General features: G+C 36.1%; 2 protein-coding genes across 2 annotated transcripts in view; both read right to left on the bottom strand.

Moving 5' to 3' along the window:
- The window catches only part of LOC111058843, a 62,812-nt gene extending 60,215 nt beyond the window's left edge, over positions 1-2,597 (bottom strand). Inside the window, exon 1 of the mRNA XM_039431733.1 lies at positions 2,102-2,597. The gene's annotated coding sequence lies outside the window, so the exon portion shown is untranslated. The remainder of the gene's footprint in view (positions 1-2,101) is intronic.
- An 8,032-nt stretch (positions 2,598-10,629) lies between these two features.
- LOC111050757 (zinc finger protein 91) lies at positions 10,630-27,491 on the bottom strand. The gene is made up of 4 exons (XM_039431732.1): positions 26,591-27,491; positions 23,256-23,396; positions 19,811-19,897; positions 10,630-16,553 (listed from the first exon to the last, which is right to left on the bottom strand). Exons 1-4 carry the CDS (start codon positions 26,735-26,737, stop codon positions 11,787-11,789), a joined length of 5,142 nt encoding a protein of 1,713 aa, XP_039287666.1. The 5' UTR covers positions 26,738-27,491; the 3' UTR covers positions 10,630-11,786.
- Positions 27,492-27,727: the final 236 nt, after the last annotated feature.

The raw sequence follows: 27,727 nt of genomic DNA, 5'->3' as shown, positions 1-27,727 counted from the left end.
ACCCACAACTGATTGATTGATTGAGTACTTTATTTATGTAGATTACAATATATACTGGCTTATACACTTATATACAATAGCTTACAATACAGCAAAATTATAGATGAATTTACATAATATAGACTAAGAAAATAATTATTGAACTGTATATGATATGAAAAAGCAATTTGTAATATAATAACTATAGATAATAATTAAATTGTTATGCATCTACATAAATTGGCGGAGCTTTGGACATATCAATGTCCATTCTTCGGAAAGAATATTAAAGATATCCTCCCCACTAACTCTCTACCACAACTGCAGAGAAGACAAAAGAAGTAACAAGTGATTAACAAGAAGCATCTTGTTTTCATCTACCATGGGCTCTTCCATAGCCATCTGAGCTCTACAGATGTGGGTTCATGTCTCCAGTTATGAAGCTATTTTTTATTTATTTCATTTCATCCATTGACCTCATACAAAAGGGGATAGGCCATAATATACATATATTATATGGATTTGTCAAATTTATACCACAAGGAAATGTGTGCTATCCTTTTGAACCTCTAACTTGAGGTTTGTAATATTCATTGAAATCCTCCACTGAAAATGCATCATCACTGAATAATACTGCTGCTTCAAAAGAAGGATGTGGGAGAGATATCTTCAAGGGACTATTTTGATCACTGTATGCCAGTTTCTCGGCGGCTGGAAATCCTAACAGTATACATTAACTGCATCTTCAATAGTCTCCTCAAGACAAACTTAAACAAGTTTTCATCGAGAGCAGAGCTTTATGGCCGGAACCTCCTACATGGCACATCAATAAACCTCCCGAACTGCAGAATTATCCCCTCAAGATGTTCAACATGATGCTAGCCTCGGTGAAGTGCCTGGATGATAGAGCTTTTTTAGAAGTAAACTCAAGTCCTGGATTGTCGGCAGAATTTATCACTCGCTGAACAAGTATTTCGAGGGCAATTTGGGCGACATAGTTTAGACCCACCTGTGAGAAAATCAATCAAGGCCTTCTGGTCAAAGATGAAGACATCAATTATCAAGTAAGTAGAGGTTTACCGCGTGGTATACCGCGGGGTCGTCCTCCCCACTATACGGTACTCATAATAAAAATGTATTTGTGTTAAATCGATGTACCTATCTCTATCACGACCTGAACCTCGTAAAGGTAGATTGGTAAATTAATTAGTGTATGAACCAGTAAACAGTATATTGTAACATACATGAATAGATAAATCTAATCTAATTAATCTATCTCTTCAATAAGCGGTTACCCTTATTCAGCTACTATACACTAACTTATCAGGCTAGTATTTCAGTCAGATACCAAGATTAGCTGCCGGGCTGGCGACTCGAGTAGGACACCAACCTGGTTACCAAAATATGGTGGTCTAACGCCATATCTGGAAACCCGGCTGGCGTCCCAAGCCAGTAATAATCGCAATATAAGAAACAATGCACCAAACTTGTTTAGAAACTTGGCGACCCACTAGTGGCTGAATGTCATACGAGCCTACAGGTATTTTTATAAATTTTGATTAAACAAATTAGTAAAATAAAAGTAAGCGCAATATAATAAACAATGTCCATGACTAGCTCGGACACTTTGTGACCCACTAGTTGCTGAATGTAATTCGAGCCTAAAGGTATTAGTCTAATCCTGATTGAACAACTTTGTAAAATTATAAGGTCTCTATTACCCAACATTAGGAGACCAGTGGTGTATGAATGCAAACCAGGCAGGTATACCAGTTGTATCTTTGCTGGAGACTAGAGTGAAATAACAAACGGACACCAAATCATTGTGTCTTACTGTCTCTAGTCTTCTAGTGTAATTAAAACAATAGAACCTGACTTATTTTTAAGAACTCGCTTGTACACTTGGTGTGCTCATGGACTAAGAAACATGTCTTGTTAATTAAGCAAAAATTGAAGTACCGTTCAATTAACAAGAAGCCATAACCACACTTTTTTATCAAAAGTAGCAATAGCCTACAGTAAAAGTTGATTAATTCAAAAAAATTGAATATTGTGATGTATCTATCTTAATTATCATTTTTGAAGATTATAAAAAAATAATGATATTTTATTTCCAACTTACCTATGGTAGAAAATTATAAGTTGAGTGTAGTGCGGGAAACAAAGTACACATTTCAAAAGTAAGGTTATAAGACCTCTTACGTAAATTCTAGGAAATCAACACACAAATTACTCATTTTCAACATCTACACACTTACATAAAGCACGTCATTTTCTATAACTTTAAACTAGCTTTTTTAAATGAAATTTACTACACAGAAAAAGCGAATGACATCTGTTGATGACTCATTGTCCAATAATTTCCTTTCAATTGAATCGTAGTACACAGAGCGTCCCCTCCAAACAAACCATCTTCCTTATTCATCCGTTCATTTATTATATTTCACTTACAAATATTAATAATATTAAATCGCAATAGAAACAGAAAGCACAGAGACGCGTTCCAAAATAATACAACATCCAACTTTTGCATTGAAATCACACGAACCACGAAGGAATATGATCACAATAATTATGATTACTCAGCTGGCAGCATCATTTTCGCTTTTATTTTCTGTTTTCTGCTTCTGTTCTGACTCTGTCAGCTCTCAGCTGTGTGGTGTAGTATCGATGTTTTACTATTATCGATAATATTGATGTATTTCAATCTCCATCCGATTTTTTAAACATCGATGGTAGCTCACCGATAATTTTTGATCGCTTAGTTTTTTCGATATGTTTTCTCTTAAACGATTATTATGCTTGAAATCGAAATATTGATTATTTTTGAACATTGATATTATAAAAATATACAAAAAATTGATATTTTATATTGTTGACACTGCACATCAATGTATTTAAAAGTCAAAAATCAATCAAAGGATAATAGACTAATAATTATCAAACACTACAGCTCTGTTCACCTTGATACAGTATCATGTTATTGATACGAGACTTATTGCCGGTTAAATTCAACAGTGATTAATTCTACGAAAACCAATCAGAGAAGCTGTCTTTTCAAAAAAAGCCTTCTCTGATTGGTTCTCGTAAAGTCAATCACGGTTAATATTTAACTGGCTTTTGAGCAGCTAAATTCATCGTTTCTGTTATTGGTAGCCATCAATCAATAACAGAGACCAATCAGAAGAATTTAATATTTTGTTATTCGATTCAGATTAGTTTTCATAGCGTGCTTCACTAAGAACGTTCTTCAGAATCGGTTATAAATACGGCCCTCAGTCCAGTCCCATCACGACTCGCGGTGAACTTCATTCATAGCTTAGTATAGACTAGTTCATGATGAGTGGAAAAAAGTTTCTTCACATGATGTACTTTTAATCCGTAAATTAAATCTATTCTCAAACACTATAATATTCAAGGACACTTGAATAACTGTTATTCAAGTGATCATTTTATTCTCATGAATTAACATTAAGGGACCAGTAAAAATGTAAATAGCAAGATTAAAGTAGAATATTGTACTCAATTTTCAAGTATCTAGTGAATACGGTACTTCATTTCAAATATATTTTTAAAAGTTTCAAGTAGTCTACCTAATATAAAAATACAAAATAATAATAAAAATATAATGTATAATCATGGAGAAACATAATAGCATAAGTAGATATCCCATGGTATAGGTGTTTATGTCGCAACTTTTACTGTTATCTCAAGCCCATTACTGTCGATTATTGTCAATTTTCACTGTTTTGTTGGGGCACAGAGAAGAAAGAGAAGTAAGAGAAGAAGTAAGTGGAAGAACGAAGATGGCGCGCATGCAAAAGTTCTGTCAATATGTCAGAAGGGTAAATCAGTGAGGTACGAAGAGAGCGCGCACTGAAATGACGCGCGCTCTCTTCGTACCTCTACTATTCGAGTTTGACAAGGGTTCAAAATTCAGGCTGAGTATATATTATAGCCTAGCTTGAAATTAACTCTCCTCATTAGAACGAGCGTTAGCGAAGTTCTCACTTTTGACTTACTGAAGACGTTTTCTGCCGCTTTCATTGTTCAACAAGAACTTTAGATAGAATTGATCAATCAGCTTCAAATTTCGAACACAAATTCTTCAAACCTTTTTACAGGTCAAGTTTGTTGGATAATAAAATTGACTCACTCTTTCAGGATATAGAAACAAATTTACTATTCCCAAAAAAACTGCACTTGTACAAATTTGGTGGTCAAATTCCATTCAGTTTTTTCGAATGCACATGCACATTGTGCATTGCAGTATTGCACAACAATAACTTGAAAACAATAGGCTACTGTGGAAATGCTTGAAAGTTGCAATAATTTCAACAATATAGAAGTCTAAATTACTTCTATGTTGTTGAAATTATTGCAGCTTTCAAGCAGCTTAGAAGTTATTTAGCAGAATCGTACTCCAATCTAAAAATAACACTTGAAATTAAACACAGAAATATAATTAACAGTTAACATAAATCGAAGTACACTGGAATTCATATCAATAAATTCTGTTTAAATCAAATCACACAACTGGAGAACCCTAACAGAAATCTACAATATTAATATTTTTCAATATTCACCATTCGGTCCTCAACACGTCGATTTCTGATGAAGGGGTTTATTGAAGAAAACTAGAATAAGTATTAGCACGTATATTTATATATATTATCAGAGAGAACGAAGACGGCGTGCATGCAAAAGTTCTGTCAAGCTGTCAGAAGGGTGAATCAGTGAGGTACGAAGAGAGCGCGCACTGAAATGACGCGCGCTCTCTGCTTACTCTCACGAAAATGATTTATGACCAAACTTCAGCCAGGTAGGATGCGCGTCTTCTTCGTACTTTCGAAGTAAGTATCTTCCACTTTGTGGTTGGGGTGAGAGTGTATGAACAGCACAATTTGAGAGACTACCAGCGTCACACAGCTGCATGGGAAAGAATAACGGGAACTATCGGCTTGAGATAACAGTAAAAGTTGTGACATAAACGCCATATACCATGGGATATCTACTTATGCTATTATTTCCCTATGGTATAATAATACAGTGTTAAATTCAATTTTATGCAAAGCTTTAATTTGTTTATTTCATAGAACTGACTAAACTTTAATTGATTAAAAAAATAATAAAATTATTTTTACTAGTTGGAAATTAATATTTTTTCCATGCTGATTTCTTTAGAGAGAAGAAATCCAATACACTTCTTGATAAAAACACTATTTCTATTGTTACTGAAGTGTTCGGAGTACTGTACTGTAATATACTAATGGAGAATACCTTATATTTCAGCAAAATTAAACTTCACCAGAAGAAGGTAATCAAAAATTGTTTTGTACAACAATATGCTAACACAAATAATTAATAAACTACTGTATGGTAACCAAGGTTTATTAATGAATGTATAAAACGTTTGTCTTTCATTGTATTTGGTTTATTCATAAATATTAATTCGGTAAAAATGAAAATGTTTCAATCGAACTTATAATTATAGTACCTAATACTTAGATGACGCACTGCATTACATACAAAGGTTACTTGTATCTGTTACACAAAATGCACATCAATTTTACATAGTTAATTATTACTTTTTCGCACTTTTATTTTAAATTTGTTAATACAATACAATTAATTACTCTTTTCAATATGCATTTACTGTGATAAGTCGAAAAAAGTGGTCAATTGAATATTTTTAGAACGAGAACATCATTACAGGAATGATGATTATACAAATAATTATTTTTTAAAACTATAGTGAAAACTGCATTGAACTACATCAAGATTTATCGATTATTTACAGGTACAGTACAAGAAATTAATATAATTCCGTTGGTTAAGTGTAAGCAAATATTACTATAATACATATGGCACAATTTACAATATTTCTTTCAAATAACTGAAAGAGATTCAAATCATTAAACACTTTTAAACCTAAAAGAAGACATAATAATAATTGAGTTTAATTTATTTTTTAAAGAAACCGAAATGATGTTGAAAGGTGAAGTAAGATTAAGACCTGCTTATAATAATAACAATTATTATTCAACTTTAAAATAACACATTTGAAATATTTTAAAAGAGTAAATTTGATAATGCGATTTTTATAAGACCTTTTTTGCTTAAAAATACTACAGCAGCTTTTTAAAAATCAAACAATAAATTATTAAATTATTGTAATAAACACGGAAACAATAATTCCATCTATACAATGACCAAAATTAAATCTAGCATACTTGAATAACACACAATTTAAGATACCCACACTAATATTACCTAGCTTCACTAGGGATCATATCAGTTAAATATAGAACTGTCACACTTAGGCCCAGTTGTACAAAAGCCTGTTGAAATTTAATCATGATTAAATTCCACAAGAATCAATCAAGGTTTTTCGAAAAGAAGGCTTCTGCGATTTGTTCTAAAGGCATTTAATCATGATTAAAATTTAAGAGGCTTTTATGCAACCGGGGCTATGATCCATTAAAACTTAGCTCATTGACTTTCAATTGATTCTATCAAGTGTTAAATTAAATGTACATTTAGAACTAGAACTAGAAAATATAACACGCAAATTAAATACTAAACTATTGTGATGTACGCAAATTAAATTACTAAACGAGTGTGAAAGAAATACAAGTGAAAAAAATCAATTCTAATAAAAATTGGAGAACTACATAAATTGGAAGTTAAAACAAATAATATTTACAACTACAACGAATGAATCATATAAAATCTAGGAACATTGAAATCATAAGATATAAGGGTATGATATTTTTTCAATGTTTCAAAATATTTATTAAAAAAATCTAATTGGTGAATTAAAATACTGCTGATCATGTCTGACTGAATGGTTTTTATTACCGAAGAGATACTATATCTAATGTACTAAATAATTGAATACTCAGTTATTAAAAGAAATAAGCGTATATAATCATTCAAGCCATATAATGGAAAAATAATTTTCCAGTTATTCCCGATTAATATTTTTAGTAGGAGATAAAATTTGTCAAAGAAAATATTTTGCATGCAAGGAAAGCAAAATCAAGTAATAAAAAATCTGTTCTTATTTTGCATAGAAAAATACAGGTACCGGATAAATCAGAATTGAAAGATACCAGGAATGAATTACTCTGATCATAAGGAAATTTCAAATTGATGATATTTATAGAACAAAAATACAAGTAATAATCATCTTCTAATATTATTAATGATAAATTAATTTGGACTGTTCTTCAACAATAACTATATTATATATTCATAAATATTGAGATGTCAAAGTATCATAAAATAACTGAAAAAACTTTAACAGATGGAATTAAATAGAGAATGCATTTATCCAAATGCTAATTAATATATATAATTGATTGAATGCTGCAAATAATTTGCAGCATTTATTTAGGATTTTCGTTAAATAATAATTATTGAAAAAACTTTAATGAATAACAACTTCATTAGCATTATTTGAACAGATGTAATGTGTCATTTATTTTCATTATTGTTAATAATATTAAAACATATTCATTTTAGATAAAATATCAAGAATACAAATAGTGAAGTAATAAAGCAAAATTCAAAGAAATTTCAAGGCAAACATTGTACCATTGGGAAATATGATTGTACAGAGCAATCCAGATTGAGTGAATGTTGAAATATTATATTTGTTTTATTCATTTTTTAATGAAAAATCAAACTCAAGTATTTTTATAAAGGACAAATCATGAACTCTACATAACCTCTACACTGTTTATTTTGAATTAAGGTTGAAAGCAGTTTTAGGCGAATGCCTTTTCTGTCTGATACCTGAATGTATCTATTGTCTATGAATAAATAAGTACACAAATGTTTGATGATTAGTGATTGTATAAATGAATGAGTAATCTAACAATAAATACTACTGTAGTTAAATTCATTAATTTAATAGTTCAAGATTTCTGTGATCTTTCGCTAATTATTATAGAAATCCATCTTGGAATGTACCAGATTAAATCAGGCTATTCAATAATAAATATATAATTTTAGATCTCCATTGAACAATTTGTATCGAACAAAAATTTCAATCAGCTAGCTGTTATAGTAGGTGACAAAGTAGTATTCGACTCGACCAAGGCATTACACCATAGCCACCTCTAATACAAGGCCACGGCCAACGATATTTCAACGTCGCAGAGGCCTACAATCTAAAGGTGGCGGTTCGCGCCGCGACAGAGACAGGAGACCGAGACAGGAGACTGAGACCAGCGACCGCGACCGTCACTTGACATTAGTCAATGTATACGCGACAGTTCGCGAGCGAGACAGAGACAGGAGACCGAAACGCGAGACAGGAGACAGCGAGACGGTCGCTGCTCCGGACCAGTAGTGTCTCCGTCGCGCTCGTAAAAACACATGTGTTTAGTGTTTAAAAATGAGTTTTTCTGACGAAGACTGTGAGAATCTGATTGAACTAATCAGGCAGCACCCTCCGCTATACAATGCACAACTAGACTCCTACAGAGACGAACATTTGAAGGACAATATTTGGAAAAGCATAGCTGAAAGTATAAATAAAACAGGTGAGTCATTCTTATTTTATTTATTTTGCAAAAATTGATATTTGGAAGGAAACATATAACAGGAATGAAAAGGTGGTGTGGAATCAGTTCAAACAAGCCGTGTGACATGATGTTCTTGCCAGTCTACTGCTCCTTGCTGTGACGTGAAGTAATTGGTTAATTTTACTCTAATATCGAGTTTTGTATTTGTAATAATAATATAAGAGCAAATCATCGTCTTCTCCTTCCTCCAATAGTAGCTTCATTACTAGATTTTCCATCACGACACAAAACACCACTGACTTCATCGACAGACTCTCTTGAACTGAGCGTTTGCTTGATGACACTTGTCGCGATGTCGCGATCTTCGGTCTCAGTCTCGACCTACAGTACATGCCGAAGAGACCGAGACACTTGTCGCGGTCGCTGGTCTCAGTCTCCTGTCTCGGTCTCCTGTCTCTGTCGCGGCGCAAACCGCCACCTTAATACATGATTGGTGAAAAAGATCAGCTGGTATTTTTTAAAATCTTTTTCACCAATCATGTATTAGATTCTAGGCCTACACTGCGACGTTGCAATATCGTAGGCCGCGGCCTTGTATTAGAGGTGGCTATGATTACACTCATCAATAAACCTATCTATTGAAAAATACAGATCTAGGAGAATGCTGAGAAGCAATAGCTGCAACTATAGTATTTTTATTTAAAGAATATCCCAACAACAATCAATTGGGTTTAATAAATTTTATAAAGCATTTTTCATTCAACAGTATGCTTTTGGTTGATAATATCATAGAGAAACAATAGCGTAAGTAGATATCCCATGGTATAGGGCATTTATGTCGCAACTTTTACTGTTATCTCAAGCTGATAGTCCACGTAGTTTTTTTCCTGTGAAGCTGTGTGACGCTCGTAGTCTCTCATTCTGTGCCGTTCATACACTCTCACCCCAACAAAACAGTAAACATAGACAATAATCGGCTTGAGATAACAGTAGAAGTTGCAACATAAACAACCTATACCATGGGATATCTACTTACGCTATTGTTTCTATATGATAATATGTATATATTTTTATAAACTGACTATTACTCGGAAGAAAATTGAACGTATTTCAATAGATTTCAACATAATGGCAACCAGGGGTCGCCAAGTGTCTGAATGAGTCAGAGGCATTAATTCTGTTGCACTCATAATACGAGCCTAAATAAATAAATATACAACATGCATTCCATTCTACATTAATTAATAATGATTTATCGATACTTAGAGCCATTTTTCCTATAAATATGTAAACTCGTACTGTAAACCTACATATAAAGGAGGATCCAAGTTAGTACCGCTTTTCAACTATATTATACTGTAGGAATCGGATATAATAGCCCCGGACAGCGCGGGATACTAAGATACGATAAAAATATTGTAAAACTTCCTAAGAAACAATATCAATTTTCAATAATACTCGATGATAAAAGTTGCCGTGTTGGAAATTATCACAATATTCTCACAGGACAATTCAATGATCTTCTAATCATAAGAAATAACATAGACCTTATAAATATAACATAGACATGTTTGACGGTTAAAATAGCACAGACATAGTTGACGGTTAAAATAACAGAGACATAATTTACGGTCTGCTAAAATTTTAGGGAATAGTTTAAAACCGACCTTTGAAAGATTCTTGTTTTACCTGCTCAATAAACTATGCATAAATGTAACGAGAATCTGATTAATCTAAGCTTCTGGCAGTCGCACTGTTGTAAAAAGTACAACAGTGTCAGTTTTTTGCTGCACAAAACTATTGAATGTGGTGGTGTCAGTGAATGAGTCACTTGAGTCACAATGAGATGCATTCCAAAACTTTCCCCCATCACTCCACTGAGTTGCAGTATCAACCGAGCAATGGTTCAGTCTTTAGGTGCCATTTAGTCGCGACAGTGCATAAGATAGGGAAAGACTGTATACGGGGACTGCAAACGAACCAATAACACAGAATTGATGGCTTTGCTTGATGTACCTTAATGGGCTATGAAATGGGAATCATCCAAATGTTCTTAGGCGTAAAATAATCCAAGAAGATGATACAACTAGATGATTGATTATACAATTAATTAGTATGTTTTGACAGTAGAGTACATATCACTTGGAAAATTGGTTGTTTTAAAAAATACAACACGCGACTTCTTGTGTGATTAAGTAGGGCACGACTACCGAAAGGTTAAAACCATAGTAGAGGATTGTGAAATGATGGTGTCATGGGTGAACCAATAAAATGTCTCCGTAACATTTATTCTAGTAATACTGTAGTTATCTAACTTTTTGTGTAGTTAATATTGTGGTAATTATTCATATTGAATGAAATACAATATGATAATTTCTTAGTCTTTTTCATTCAGTAGTTATCTAACTGCATAACGTAGGCTATACTCATACAAGAGGTATGAGTTCCGTGATAGATAAAAGCCTATTCTGTAGAGATTATAGATAGAAGCATGACATTTTAGTATTGTTATAGTGAGGTCCACGTTATAATGGTAGTAGATAAAGATAGGAGAACAGCGTTGCTGTTAGTCTACCTTGATTAATTATATTATTCTACATTGTTAAAAACGGATTTGGTAACGTTGTGGAGCTAGAAAACGATAGTGGTATGTGTTTTGTCGAATGATAGACAAGGATAGCAACACAAACGTTAATAAAATACTGCCATTATAACGTGGACCTCACTATAGCTATTTTATCAACTATGAAAAATGAAGAAGAATTTGATACTTTTTGTGTAGTTGAGAAGTTGATATTGTGGTAATTATTCATATTGATCAATCTCCATTAGAGATTGACAATGGTGTAATAACCGAAACTATCTAAGTATCAATAAATCTGTGGTTTTTGACAATTTCTTAGTGTTTTTCATTCAATAAGAATTGGATAGATGGAAGAGTAGGCTACCTTTCTGATAAAGATTGTAATGGGAAAAAGCCATAGACAAAAATAGATTCGTATGGGTTTTTGTTGGTGGGGAGCCTTTTACGGGAAGGTCTCAACTGGCCTGAATACATAATTTGAGCCGTCAATGGGTTACATACTTCAGTCGGAACCACAGATTATTAAATCCGATTCCTACATTATTACGAAAAACTAGTCAGGCTCTCATTATTCAGAAGTTCTCACAGCCATGCAATGAAAAATACAACTATTGAATTAAAGCGAAAACATACCGTAAGCAATGTGGGAACTGAGATTGGAGAATTATAAAAATGTTTTGAATTGATAATTACACTTCAGCGGTTGCAGACATATCTTTCTCAAGACCAGCGACAGAACTGACGGCTTCGTCCTCATCATCCTCAACCACATCCTCATTCGAAGACGCCGAGCTATCCTCAGAAAGATTCACATTGTCCTCAACAAACGTAGCTTCGCTATTGTTGAAAGCACCAGCGCTGTTCGCGTTATTCTCGTCACTCAACACGATCACATCATTATCGTCCTCACTTTGAACACAATTATCGATGAGGGATTTATTGAGGTCCGGTTTGGGGTTGTTACGGTTGCGTTCACTGGATCGGCTGACTGCCTCCTTATGAATACTAGACCACGCACTCTTTTCAGGCCTTCGTTGCGCCTGCTTCAATAACGGAGACAACTTACTCACTTTCGAATCTTTCGACGATTTGGAACCCTTCTCCTCGGAACTGTTACTGCTACTGGAACTGTTACTACCACTCGACGTCGAACTGCTACTTGAAGAACTGCTACTGCTACTTCCGCTGCTACTAGAACTAGATCCGCTACTAGTAGAACAACTACTGTTCGCGCTACTGCTACTCGAAGTACTACTCCTACTGTCTTCATCATTCTCGGGCCCATCTACGTCCATCTTCACTGCACCACCTCTAACAGATTTGCCCTTGTGATCGTTGGACTGGTGAACAGCCAGAGAAATGGCCGAATTGAATTGGATGGGACAAAGGGAACAGGAGTGTAGCGACGCGTGAGTCCTCATCTCGTGCCCGGGATGAATGACAGAATGCTGCTCCAGCTTCAGTCTGGAATTGTGATACCTGCCACACACACGACAAGTGAAGTTTTTCCCTTCACCCTCGAAATTAGTCTTATGCTCTAGGGCGAGGTGAGTGTCTAACGCATCGTAATCTTTACATACTTTCAAACAGACACCACAAGATGATGACGCTTCCTTGAGATGGAACCTTCTCAAATGTTGCCAGAGGTGGCGTTTGGCTTCAAACTGTTTCTTGCACAGCTCACACGAACACAACCCATCATCCGATTTATAGACACGCCTCACTTCACGTTTGGCACTGGTGTTCACTACAGGGGTCACCGGCTTATCCACCGCTTTATTGACCTCTGTAGGTGTGACAGGCGTATTCGTCATTCCTTTACTATCCGAATTCAAAAACTTTTTCTCCAAGCTTTTCTTGTTGGGTGGCCGCTTCTCTTCCACCTTATCGCTCTCCTTCTTTTTGCCTGTGATACATTTCTTCAGGTGGTTGTTGTGTGATTGGATGTTTTCGCTCATCTTGCCGCAGGCGCAGATCAGTTCGACATGTTCAGCCTTCATGTGACGCAAGAAACTGGTGGAGTTGGTGAAAGTTCTCGTGCAAGCGATGCACGGATGCGTGCGCCGCTGACGTTTGGCTGGGGCAGTCTCGTTTGTGTCCTCATCATCCTCAATCTCAATCTGACTGCTGCTCACATCTTCCTTCTCATCAGCTTCCTCGTCATCTGACGTTCTCTTTGTTATCACACTTTCAACGTCTTCAGTCTTTGTCTCTTCATCCTCTTCTTCCCCTTCCTCTTCCTCCTCATCATCCTCCTCCTCAACCTCATCCTCCTCCTCTTCCTCATCCTCCTCACTCACCTTCTTTTTCTTCACACTACTCTCCTCCTTCTCATCTTCTTTCACATTCTCCTCCTCATCTTCACCGTCAACCTCCTCTTCCTCCTGTTCCTGGTTAGCGGCATCCTCCTCTTCCTCTTCTTCCTCCTCCTCAGCCTCCAATTCTTCAGAGTTCTCATCGAAATGAGCATCGGTGTGACGTTTGTGCTTCTCGGGATCCGTGAACACTTTCACGCATATCTCACAGGGAAAGAAACCTTCGCCGTGCGATCGTATATGAACCAAAACTTTGCTCTTGTTCGAGTAGGTGCGTACACAAATCGGACAGATATTTGTTTTTCCGAGCATTGATTTGTGTTTCGAACGAACGTGTTTCCTGAGCTCGTCAAAGTCTTTCATAGTAACCAGACAGATGGAACACAGATGTTTGGTTAGTTGAGGGTGTTGGGTTTTGAGGTGATTTCTGAGCTTCATTTTGTTGGGGGTCAGTTCTCCGCAGAAACTGCAGGTAGGAGGGGGTCTGCCCTGTCTGTGTTCCCTCCTGTGCTTGGCCATATCAGCCGTACAACGCAGCATCATGCCACAGCCTTTGTAATCGCACGTCAAACTAGGATCGCCGGCGTGAGCTGCTTTTATGTGATCCATCAACTCAATCCTCGAGTCGTGAGCCACATCCTCACACAGTTCACACCTGAAGTGTAAGTGCGAGTTCCTCAGATGTTTCCTGAGCTGAATGGGGGAGTCGAACACTTTCGTGCACCTCTCACAAGGGGAGGGTCCGGATGCTGGTTGGTTAGGTGGTCCTGTGCAGTGTCTCATGTGTTTTTTCAGCAGTAGATGCTTCCTGAAGACCTTGTTGCACTTGACACAGTTGTGCACAGCCTCCTCGTTGGAGAGTTCGCAAATGTCGACGTAGTTCTGACAGAGCACCTCGTGCCGGTGGTGCTTGGCGATGTGGTTTGCTAGGTGGTTGCGTGAGGCGGACGTGCGGAAGCACACGCTGCAAGTGATGTCCGGATGGTTCTTGTGGATCTTGTTGACGTGCTTCCACAGGTGGGACGACCGGCCGTAGAACTTGGGGCACAGGTCGCAAGGCACAAGGTTGTGAGCTGTTTTGCGGTGTTTCGACAAATCCTCCAAGCACTGAAACTCTTGGTCGGGACACAGACTGCAGGTGAGTTGTTCGAACACCTCCAACACGGGACGGGACTCGTTGGGAGGCGGGATCTCTTCCAACTCGTGACCAGCCGGTAGACCACCTTCGGATTCAGGTAAGGCGTGGAGTTTCCTGTGACGGAACATTTTTGATTTGTTGGGGTAAGGCCTGCCACAAATGTCACAACAATAATCACTACCAGTCAGCGGCCAATGCCTCTCTCTCACATGAGCTGACAAATCAGGCACTGAACAGAATATCTTCAAACACACGCCACATATGAACGGCAAGCAGTCGGCGTGCACACTCATCATATGTTTCCAGTAGTTGACTCGAGTCGCCCACAGTTTTCCACAGATCTCGCAGGTGTTGGGAGTGTCCCCTTGGAGGCCGTGATGTGTGGTCACGTGCTCTGTTCTCAACGCACGTGTGGGGAACACTTTCCCGCACTGTACCTGGTCACAGAGCAGTGTCGGTTCATCTGCATGACAGCTGAACATGTGGCGCCATCTCTCGGTCCTTGTCGAATGCGCCAGGCCACACAACTCACACGAGAAATACAGGAAGTAGGTCGTTGAACTGTTGATACTGTTCGGTCCCTGCGAGTTTCTATGTGCGTTCTGCTTGTGCTTGACTAGCTTCTCCTCATTGGGAAATACTTTGTAACAAATCTCGCAACTCATAATCAGCTGGCCTTCCTCTGTGAACACTTCTTGCTGCATTTCGAACTCTTTCACCTGATTGTTGGATGGTGGAGGCTGGCGGTTCTTATTGTTCAACACAATCACAGATTCCGGGTCAAGGATTTGTCCTGTGTCATCATACAGATTATGAATCCTAACATGAGTGAGGAGTTTCTTTTTGGAATCCAACTGGCGTCCACATATCTGACAACTGTACCGCTTCTGGTCGGCAGTCAAACTATCCTTCGGATGACAACTGTACACATGCTCCATCAGACTCACATTGTCCGAACACACACGCAAACATATGCCACACGCTGTAGCTGCCTCCTCACGATGCGAGTACAACATATGCAGCCACAAACTCGCCCTATCGTTGAAATCCCTCACACAAATCTCACAACAGAATACGGTTTCGGCTTCCAACATGTTTTCGGCCAGTTTAATATCTTCGTGAGGGGGAGGAGAGGTAGAGATGTCTTCCGGGTTGATCTCATGTTTTTCGATGAGGTGTTGGTTGAGGAAGGCCCGGGAAGGGAACACACCCTCACAGGACATTGGACACACCAAAGATTTGTCGGTAGTTTCGCTTCTACTGTTGGATTCCTCCTCGGTTACCGCAGCTGTTGAGCTTGTTGCTAAATCTAGGGGTTCATCTTTGATGTCCAACTCTGTGTGATCCAACACCTCTCTCTTGATTTTCCTCGGTTTGGAACTCTTCCTCCTACTGCCAGGATGGTCTTCAACAGCCGAGTGACTCGAGTTGTTCTCCTCCACCTTCAAGCTGTCCTCATCGTCTCGAGGTTCTACCTTGACGTCAACCTCGATGCTGTGCTTGTACTTCTTGTGATCCTCGAGGTTGGTGATGGTGGAGAAGGTGCGACTACAGAACTGACAGGTGACCTTGGGGTCACCCTTGTGGCTGACGCTCACGTGACCCCACAGATGTTTCGCCATCGAGTAGGACTTCTCGCAGAGGTCGCACTTGAACGGACGCAGGGCGCCGATCGTCGATGGCACGTCGATGGGAGTTGGCCGATCGGCCAGGTCGCCGATATGCACCTTCGAGTGCGAGGCTAGATGCCCTTTGCTGGAGAACGCCTTCTCGCACACGTGACACGTGTAGACTTGTGTCTGATCCGATTCGCCAGTGTGGTACTTGGAATGCTGAGTCAGCGCGCCGCGAGAGTTGAACGTGCGTCCGCAGGTCTGACACGTGAAGTCATCGGGCGGCGTCGCGACGCGCTGCGGCAGACAGTCGAAGTCGACAACAATGGTCGACGGCATGACGTCCTCTCGGGCGTCGGTCTGCACGCCATTCCCCACCGATTCGCCAGCCTTCAAGACAGGGAAATAATATTGAAACAACTCTTATAAAATTTTAGCCATATTCATTTATCCAATCACAAATCATGATTATACAATAGGAATACATAATTATAAAGTTGATACTCACATACTCACTTTCTTTTTAGGGCTACTGATTATTGAACACAATAGTAATCAAGTACGGTACCCTCTATTTTATTGCAACACTTGTAAAGGGTACTTGATAATTTATAAATATGCTGTCAGTGGCGTAGCGAAGGGAAGGATAGTTTCCAGTTTACACCCCACCCCCCATGTATTGAGATTCATTTATTTTTATTTATTCATTTATTGTATAAAACACTATAACCTAATCATAATACTATTATGACATTGGAGGAAAAACTAGGCTGAGATCTAAGAAAGGTTAAAGAATACAATAAAAGCTAAATTTATTGATGCATCTCCGTTAAGTTTAGAGGAAAGCTTCAACTGTTTGCGCGTGTAAGCATTTTTTCGCAAGCATATTTCTAACTCCTTTGTATGCTCTGATTTTCTTCTCTTTTATAGTTGCTTTTTTTTAGTACCGTATTCAATATTTTTGTCGTTTCATATACTACTATGCATTGTTTGATTTTTGTAGTGTTATATGACGAAAATTAAACTAAACTAAACCCCACATGAGCCCGAAAAAAAAGGTCCAAAATCCATTCCACTGGTGAAGTCTATAAGGGGCCCAAAATTTTTGGACAGTAAATAAATGTTTCCTGCGCCCTTAATCTTCACTATGAAGTTGATCTTTGATACGTAAATCACAAAATATATTAAATATACTCACTTTCTTTTTAGGGCCACTGATTATTGAACACAATAATAATTAACAATATTAATTGAATCAATAATAATTAAAAGCTAGAATTTTTCTAAGGGCTGAGATATTTTTTTTCAAAAATGAGATTAAGAAAGAGTCAATTCACTAATTTTCAAGTAGAAGGGTATATGATTAATCTATTTATCTTTCTTCTATTACTGTAATAGATTTGCCAGGCCGGCCAAGTTAGCCAAGACGACTAAGGCTAGCTTCACACGCATTTGGTTTCATTCGGTTCGGTTCGGTTCGTTACCGAAAACGAATGAGGCTTTCATACATGTCAGGTTTTAATTCGTACGGTTCTAACTAGGTATTTTCTTCTCAAACACAGCTGTGTTTGGATTTTCATAGTTCATGATGGAATATTCAAATATAACAGCTGCTGTTAAATTGTAAGATGTTATTTCATGAACAACAAAATTTTAAAGTTAATTAAAAATTATGTATTATTTGAATAGTTTATTTTTGATTATATTAATTTTGGATGTTCAGAGAGATTATTTTTTTTTTAATTGAAAATTTGTTCCTTGTTTTGACACATGGTATATAAACTTAATCTCTTCTCTCCATGGATGAAATCATGTAATATTCGTGGAAAATTAATAAAATACTAAAAAAATAAAAATTCTCCCTGAGTTTTAATTTATATCTTTCATATTTTTTCAGCAAACTATTCATTGAGAAGAAAAATGTTCCTGTGAACTAACAGAAATGAATTGACCATATAATTTTGACTTGGAAAATTTTGAAACATATAATCACGCTATCAGGTTAAAATAAAAACAAAAGAGGCAAGCGTGTGTAAAAGACTTTGTTTTTTCTGTTTCCCTAGCAACGAATTCGAATATGATGAAACCTATTCGTGTCGAGGGGGCGTTCGGTGCTATGCGGTTGCTATTCAGTACCGAATTCAAACCGAATAATCGTTTCACACTTATCGGAATTCGCCGAAAACGAACCGAAGACGAAACGAACCGAACCGAAAGTGTGTGAAAGTAGCCTCTCGCTGGCAACGGATTGTAACCTGATGGAATTTATTAGAGTCAGGTGGGCGTTCGGTTCTATGCGGTTTCTATTCGGTACCGAATTCAAACCGAATTACCGTTTCACACTTATCGGAATTTGCCGAAAACAAACCGAAAACGAAACGAACCGAATGAGTGTGAAACTAGCCTAAGGCGTTGCAACCTTCAGTCTGCAGAACCTGGTCGAGGGTTCCAATCCCGCCGGTAGGCATAGACGTTTGATCATCATCTCATCCCATTATCCACGCACAAGCTAAATGCTCATAAGGGCTTCATCCACGATAAATATAGTAAAACATTTGGTAATATATACATTGTCGTTCGATTTTTATTATGAATCTATTGAAGCGATCTTGAGTAAACTCAAATCTAAAGCAAGCTTAATCAGCTAGAGAATGAAAGATTGATCAAATAACAAAATGAGCAGGACAAAATCAAAATCTACAAAAATAGATGAATAGGGATACTATCAAATATTTTAATGCATCGGTTAAGCTGCGTTAAATTAACCAAAGTTAATAGCTTAATCCTTATAGATTCTATTAGATTGAACGGAGCTTGACAAACACATATTTTATACAGATAGAAATTACTGAGATATTGAAATTATTCAAATGCTAATGAATTGATTATTATTATTAAAATAAAATCCAAATTAAATGCTATAATTCCCCCCGAAGACTTCTGCTACTGCAAAAATTGTAAAAAGGGTAAACAGCTAGATGGAAATTCGATGAGCGCTACTATTCAAAAATTAGGAGGTACTGGTTTCGATACCCGGGCTGACAAATAATTTTTGAATAGTAGCGCTCATCGAATTTCCATCTAGCTGTTTACCCTCTTGTCAATATTTGCAGTAGCAGAAGTATTCGGGGTGAATTACAGCATTTGATTGGGATTTTCGTTTAATAATAATAACTACATATTTCATGTTCATCATGTGTATGATAAGTTATGTTCAATCTAATAGAATCTATAAGATTCATTTAGAGTATAAAATCAACCTTCAAAATTCAAAATTTTAAATCATCATTCCTGGACCGAAAATCAAGTGACGAAGCAGTTTGAGATTACATAACCTTATCTTTTGGACAACATTAACATTTTATCAAAATTTTTGGAGAGAAATAGTACAGGCTCTGTCTAGTTTTTCCTCCAATGTCATAATTGTATTATGATTATAGTATTTTATACAATAAATGGAAAGTAAGTAAGTATAAGGGTTGAGTTATTAACATTTTTTCAATAACTTTGGTGTAAACACAGCTTCACAGTTACACTATCAATGTGAAAATAATATATATAAGATACAATAGGGATAACAATAAATTTTTTAGAAAAAAATTGAAAATGGTTAAAAATAGATTTTGAATTAGAGAAACTTTGTTTACCAAGCAAGCTTCCAGAAAATCAGCTGGGTTGGGTTCTTCATCTTCATCGGTCGCGGTTGATGTCATACATTCTCCATTCACAAATTGCTGGAAAAATGAAAAAAAAATTTCATCTAGAAACAATTCTATAAAAACGATCAATGTTTTATGATTAAAGTCTATCAATTTATTCATTTATACAATACGTACATTATCAAAACGATGAGAGGAAAATAAGTCTAATAGTCTAATTTACAAACTAATACTAAAACTTAATATTGAATCACTTTTTGCTAGAACAAGAATCTTAACTCAGCTGCGCCTGGCATCGGATAGGGGTATGTATTTGTTCAGAGATAGAGGAACATGGATAGACTCTTCCAAGAATTGTCCTATATGTAATTACAGAGAGTTGGAAACTCTGGAACATTTTATGTTGCGCTGTCCTATGTACAGATGCTGTAGAATTCAATTTTTAGGTAAATTTTACCAAAATATAGTTAATAATGAGGACAGGTTGATGGTACTGTTGTCAAATCTTTCAGAGGAGAAGATAAATAGAGTTTTTCTTTACATTGTGAAGTCTTAGAGATAAGAGAAATGATTTGTGATATGTAATTCAATCTGTGATATTTTTCTTCTATGTGATATAATGTAAGATAATAAGGTTAATAATTGGTGTCCACTACTAAATAGACTACTACCACTGCTCCTTATTCAATTCGTGATTGTTTTGTTCCAGTTGTATTAACCATACTGTACTAGTATATATGATACTTGTTTTCAATTTGTCTCCTCCTTGTTTAAGTATATAAGTATACTCAAAAATTTAGTTATTGTATGATATTGAGAAATTTTAATATGCACAAGAATATCTCATATAAGCTCAACTCTATTTGTATGTTTTTCACGAACAAATAAATTGATTTATTATTATTATTATTACAAACTAATAATTACGTTCAATAAATTTTATACACTTTTTATAGAAGAGGAGATTAGTTTTATCAAACCAAATCCTGTTTCTATTATGGTCTTTATTAAAAAACTAGATTTTTCTCTATCTCATTTGAAACGGTAATAGCGCAGGTGAGAAATTAGATAACATTTCCGGAATCGTAACCACAAAGATAACAGATACCTTACTGAAGATAAGGAAAAGGCCTACTGCTCTTTCCCTACCCTAACCGCTCCTATCTATTTGCAAACTATAGTTACAATCAATTAAACCTGTTAGCATTATTTTTCCCTATAACTTCATTTCAACCAATGCTGACAGTTTAAACTGAATCTCACTTGAACTAGATTTCAGCTGCATTGTTATCAAGGCAGGATGTTATGACTCGTATCTTATACTTTTTACCATAGGTCATGTTTCAATTTATTTCCTACATTTTTATTATTATTGTATTCTACTGTATATAAAATAGTCAGGAGCTTTTACGTTATCAAATAGTCAAGTTCATTCATGCATTCATGAATTAATTTGCACACAATCAAATCAATTATAAGAAAAGAATCAACAGTATTACCCCAAAACTATTCTTTAGTAATTGATTGTTTTTGAAGATATATTATGGTAAATGAAAAAATAGACACAGATGTTGTCAATACCACTTTAATTTTGTTTTACAAAAGAACCTGTTTTATATGAACCAGTTATCCATAATGATTTAGTGAAGTATTCTCATTTAAATTGGTTTTAACTTTTCTTAATTCTAAATTCCTAGCTTATATATATTTTGGACTCAAAATTGTACAAAATTCATAAAGTGTGAGCACAACCGATTTTTGGAAAATTTAGGGAAGGAACATTTTTGGGCTTTAAGCCTGTTGTTCCTTTCCCAATCATTCATAATAATAATATTGAGAATGATAGTGTAGATTTTAATATATTTATATTTTTTTTGATATATAACTAAATAAATAAATAAATTAATTAAATTAAATAAATATGTACAGGTACTAAAATCACCAGTCTAGCTGTGGATGGGGCAGGTGTAGCCCCGAAAACATGGTCCTTTTAAAAAACAAAATTAAAGTGGTATTGACAACATCTGTGTCTCATTTTTTCATTATTCTTTAGTACATGAATAATTGTAATGTATTGCCAATTTAGTCCTCTTTTGGACTAATTCTAAACGAAATTCGGCAATGGAATAGTAAAGTCTATAATCCTGTTATTTGATTTCCAATCATTATCTGACTATGGTGTTCTATCATTGCTGAATGAATAAGATTTGTAATCTGTATTTATTTGTAAACATTTTTTGTAAGGCAATAAATTTGATTTGAATAATATATTGCTGCTAGGTATCAACTAGGAGAAACCGACTGACCGCTAGCATAGAGCAATGGTTATGAAACACTTTAAAAAGATGACTAGTAATTGACAAATTGGGCTTTCTACTAGTTGTCATTCTAGGTACAGGTACAATTTGTATTCTTGCTTTATTAATTTTAAAGGGTACTATAGTTCTATTTTATAAATACAAGAAAGTAGCCCTGAATTAATACATTTTTAAAAATTAAATGAGTAAATAGATACAGTTTATATTCCACTTGAAGATATAACGCTCATCCCAATTGAATTAGCTGTGAATGAAAATGTTTTATAATATATTAGAATATATCAACATCAAAAAGGATGTGAAAAACTATGAACGGGACTTTTAAGGTAGGCACACACAGATCGTCATCGGACGGACGGCACGGATCGGACGATTGGATTTGATGCATTGTTTTCAATTGGAGTGCTCTTACATATCTATACGATGCGGATAGGTATGCGCACTCCAATTGAAAGCAATGCATCAAATCTAATCGTCCGATCCGTGCCGTCCGTCCGATGACGATCTGTGTGCGCCTACCTTTAGAAGGCTTTTTTAATTGGCCTGCAGTATAGGGAGCCCGCTGAGAGCTCCATTTTGTGATTCAGTGAGATTCACTTAAAATTATTATTAACGTATGGTCATGTTAAACTGTCATTCCCAGCTGAAGTATGACAGTCGTAAGGCCTATTGACGGCTTAAATTATATATTCAGGCAAGGTGGAACCTTCCCGCATGGGATTCCCCACCAACAAAAGCCATACGAATTTACTTTTTTAGCTGTACTAGAATTATCAAAATTTGTAACTAGCAATTTAGAGGAAAAGAATAAATGTCTAGCAGTATTTTTAGATTTAGCAAAGGCCTTCGACTCAGTTTCCCATGACTTATTAATAAAAAAGCTTGAGGCAATAGGTATAAGAGGAGTGCCACTTGAATGGTTTGGTCATAGGAGTGCTTGAATTTGGTCATACGAATTTAATTTAATTTTAACTTCAAATTGTCATCATTAACAAATGGGGAGCATTAAGGTTAAAGAAATGCTCTCAGTGAAATTTCACTATAGCTCCAGACTTATGTAGCTTGTGAAACATTGATTCCTATTTGGGTAAAAGAAAAATATGACAATAACAAACCTTATTCCGTTTGGAGGTTTGCACAAATTTTTCCAGTCTTGTAACAGCATCCACGCAGCCTTTACGAAAGTCGAAGAAGTTTTCCAAATTATACATACAACGGTAACATATTGATTTAGGCAGTAGGTCTCTCTCTTTAACCTGCAAATATAACACAAAAATTGTATTAATGAGTACCAATTGTTTAATTTCAGAGTAGCATGGTGAATAATTTAGTGATAATTAAAATAAATAGGTTAAATATTGAGCTACGGACAGAGAGCAGTGGAGAAGATGGATCCGAGGAGACCACCCAGCACTGTGAAAACGGCACATGAGGTTGGATAATGAAAAAGAAGAAGAAGAAGAGAAAAAGAAGAAGAAGAAGAAGAAGAAGAAGAAGAAGAAGAAGAAGAAGTAGAAGAAGAAGAAGTAGAAGAAGCAGAAGAAGCAGAAGCAGAAGAAGAAGAAGAAGAAGAAGAAGAAGAAGAGAAGAAGAAGAAGAAGAAGAAGAAGAAAGAAGAAGAAGAAAGAAGAGAAGAAGAAGAAGAAGAAGAAGAAGAAGAAGAAAGAAGAAGAAGAATAAGAAGAAGAAGAAGAAGAAGAAGAAGAAGAAGAAGAAGAAGAAGAGAAGAAGAAGAAGAAGAAGAAGAAGAGAAGAAGAAGAGAAGAAGAAGAAGAAGAAGAAGAAGAAGAAGAAGAAGAAGAAGAGAAGAAGAAGAAGAAGAAGAAGAAGAAGAAGAAAGAAGAAGAAGAAGAAGAAGAAGAAGAAGAAGAAGAAGAAGAAGAAGAAGAAGAAGAAGAAGAAGAAGAAGAAGAAGTTAATTATTAAGACAAATTAATAGTAGAAACATCATGGAAGTGAAGATCGTAGAAATGGAAGCATCCTATCAAGTTATCAAGGGAATTAACATAATTGAATGAATAGAAAAACAAATGTCTTAAGATTCATTTTTTAAATTATTAGAGAAGCAGATTTAGAATCAGACAAAGATTTCTTCTCATACAATTTCGAATTTGTATCGTTGCCAAATTTATTAAATCTGCTCCATGCACTCATTCTGATATCACAAGCATTTTCATTATCAAAATGGGTATTATAAAAGGAAATATATTCTAATCCTTGTTGGTATTATAACATCATGAAATTATCATAAATAAATTAGATAAATTGGTCAAGAGGATACTATTTAATGAAGATAATTTTCTTTATCAATTTTATTGAACTTTTACCACATTTAAGTCACTTTATATTATAACTTCGTAATTTCATGATAACACAGTTTTTAAAAATTTGCTATCACCTAAATTTCAATTCAGCATATTTCCACAACTTGACGAGTAGAATGAATTAAAACTTCAATGATCTTCTACATTTATGATTTTATGTACGTATATTTGAAATGTTCATTTGTGAATTATTAGTTGAAAGGATGACATTTTGTCCTTCATGTAATCACTCTTATGCATAGCATAAGACATTCTTTCTATTATTATTAAACAAAAATCCAAATTAAATGCTGTAATTCACCCCGAAAACTTCTGCTAAACTGCAAATGTTGACAACAGAGTAAACAGCTAGATGGAAATTCGATGACATTCAAAAATTATTTGTCAGCCCGGGAATCGATCCCAGTACCTCCCAATTGCCGATCAGGAATGCTTTGGTACTAGGTTCGATTCCCGTGCTGACAAATAATTGAATGGTAGGGCTCATCGAATTTCCATCTAGCTGTTTAGCCTGTTGTCAATATTTGCAGTAGCAGAAGTCTTCGGGGTGAATTACAGCATTTAATTTGGATTTTCGTTTAATAATAATTATTATTAATTCATTAGCATTTGAATAATTAAGTAATTTCCATTCTTTCTAATTAGGCTACCTTACCTGCAAGGAAACTTATTAATTTCACCTAGTCAATCTTCACATCAAAATATCATTCTACTAATGAGAAAATTCTCTAAGCATTTCCTTGATGTACTATTAAGTTGCATCACATTTTCAACACGTATATGCATAGATTGATATGGAGGAAATACCATAGAAGTTAGATAGATGCTAACTTAGATAGAAAGAGGTGTATGACTGTAAAAGCAGCTTCCGCACCAGAATACATAGAACGTTTTCCTTAAGGTGCAATTCCTTAGAGGCGTGTTGAGACGCGCAGCAATAAACAGCCTTGTCGCCGACTATAAGCAGGCAGCTCGACACGCGCAGCTCGACACGTTCGAGAAACGTGGCCTTCAAGGAATTGCACCTTTAGAACACAATACCTCAACCAAAGGTAAAGGTGCCTGAATCTGATGAGACAGTCGATAAAATTCTGTTATTAGAAGAATGCAAGCCGCAAGTATCAACTCAACTAGAGTACGGTCACTGTGAAATTCAACACGCAAACAAAGACGTTTTAGCACCCAGCACACAGGATCTATCATGACGTCCATTTGAACTCGCTTTTGATGTTGGCTACTAAAATTTTGTCTATTATTCCTTTGAGAAGGGGTAAGGTAGCTACTGATGGCGTTTTGCAATAATGGCAGCTAGTAGTAGACGTTAGTATTGTCTCTGTGTAAGCTAAAGGGAGCTTTTATCTTAGAAACCATATGAACTTCTGCCGCTTTTCAATATCTATACTCCTTACGGTGGTTTAGAGCCTTTAATACCTTCTGCTTCATCTATTACCCACATTAGTGGGATCGATGGCGTCATAGAGGTCGATTTCAACATACACAATAACACAAAAACTATTCAGATGGCAGGTAAAACAGTGATCAGTGATCACTTTTTAAAAAAAGTTGTGAAACTATGCCAGAGGTAGGCCTAAATAAAAGCCGTACATTAAATAACCTATGGTAGACTACAAAACACATTCTACAATCTAAAATAACTTTGTGAGAATAACAGAATATTATGTAGGCTACATAAGACGCCGGTGAGGTTAGATTGTTAGATTGCCCAAAACACCAGACAGAGAAAATCAGTTCAAATCAAGGTTAGGTTTTCTGGAGACCTAGAACCTCTCTCACAAAAAAAAAATGCCTAAACCCTGACGGAAGAACATTCTAAACAATAATTTTTATAGCCCAAGCCTGGGATCAATACGTCGGCTTAAGCTCAATTCTGAGAAAATAATTAAATATATTCCTGTGAGAAAATAATTGAGTATATATTCATGCATTAGGAATTGATCGTTTGTTTACTATACGGTACTCAGGAACCAAGACTTAGGGTATAACCTGACTTTTCATTGATGTGTACTGAATAAATAAAATAATTGATGAATAATGATAATAGTTGACAATTGATAGATTCATAAACATGCATATGACAATAGATAAATTAAAATTGTATAATATACCTGGAACGGAAGGCATGTGTGAATTTTATCGATGATTTTTCTCTCTCTCCCTTTCTCGCCGAAAATGTCCATTTGCACTGCATCGTAGGATGCACACAACCTACAAAGCTCATCAAATTTATCTTCTTCAATCTTTATTTCAGCCATCGTTAATTGAATTATATAAAATTTCTAGAGCAGGTGGCTAAATTTCAGCCACCATAAACAAAACAGTAAAGGCATCAAGGGTAGTAAGCTCAACACAAAACATCATGTCATCGAATCAAGTGATGTTTTGTGCGATTAACTCGATAAATTTTAAAGCTAGTATGCAAATAAATGTTGAATAGGCCTTGGCATTTCAACATCGCCCGAAATTTTTGCAGTGTTCCTCTTGTTCAACGAGTCCAACTTGCCTCCCGTGCAACGAGGAGTCGAGACTACAGCCTAGCCACATTTAAATAAATAATTGACGTCTTATCGCAATCACTTATCACTCAAATAGTAAACAGACACATTGCACATGAAAACATTACACCACGACAAGTCCTGCAAAACAACATTTAATTTCACTTATTGTTAAACTCCGCCATTTTGAATAAATCACTTGCCCACTGCAGGGTGAGAGGAGTGGAGGAGTGGAGACGCTCGCTGTACTCCCACTTCATCGACGGGAAGCTCCGACTGCCAGAGACGGTCTAGCTTGGCGCTTGGCTTGGTTCGAGCGATGCATGACGAGGTGAGGATAGGAACATAGGATGCAGAAGGCAGAGGTCGGAAACACACCCGTTCGGGTGGTCCGCACCCAGAACCGAGAAACATTTCGCTTTTATTCGACTCCGCCATACCCCCATACACGACGACCATCTCGTCATTCGTCCCCAAAAAACACAGATTTCTCGTGAAATCATTCATCAGGATGTCACCCGTCGTGAAGCCGACACTGTCAAACACCTATTTCAAATTTGACCGGTGCCAAAAATACGAGCAAATTTTGTCGTCACCGACCAACAAAGAACCTGTGTACCGGCTTCTTTATGAAGCCATAAATAACTTTCCCCAATGGAAGTTTGAATACTCGGATGGGGAGAAAACCGCGATGCGAAGAAAAAGAGCCTTTCGGATATAAAACCTCGAAATTTAACTCTATCATTTCAT

Source organism: Nilaparvata lugens, chromosome 6, assembly GCF_014356525.2.
Source record: "Nilaparvata lugens isolate BPH chromosome 6, ASM1435652v1, whole genome shotgun sequence".
Lineage (NCBI taxonomy): Eukaryota > Metazoa > Arthropoda > Insecta > Hemiptera > Delphacidae > Nilaparvata > Nilaparvata lugens.
The sequence above is the reverse complement of the archived record's forward strand: the minus strand, read 5'-3'. Positions and strand labels throughout refer to the sequence as shown.

Bases quoted from the DNA above. Each gene is read 5' to 3' on its own strand.
- LOC111050757 (XM_039431732.1), bottom strand. From the start codon at position 26,737: ATGGCTGAAATAAAGATTGAAGAAGATAAATTTGATGAGCTTTGTAGG. The intron at 23,397-26,590 runs GTATATTATACA...TTATATTTGCAG, and splicing joins ACACATGCCTTCCGTTCCAG to GTTAAAGAGAGAGACCTACT. The intron at 19,898-23,255 runs GTTTGTTATTGT...TCATTTTTCCAG, and splicing joins AAACCTCCAAACGGAATAAG to CAATTTGTGAATGGAGAATG.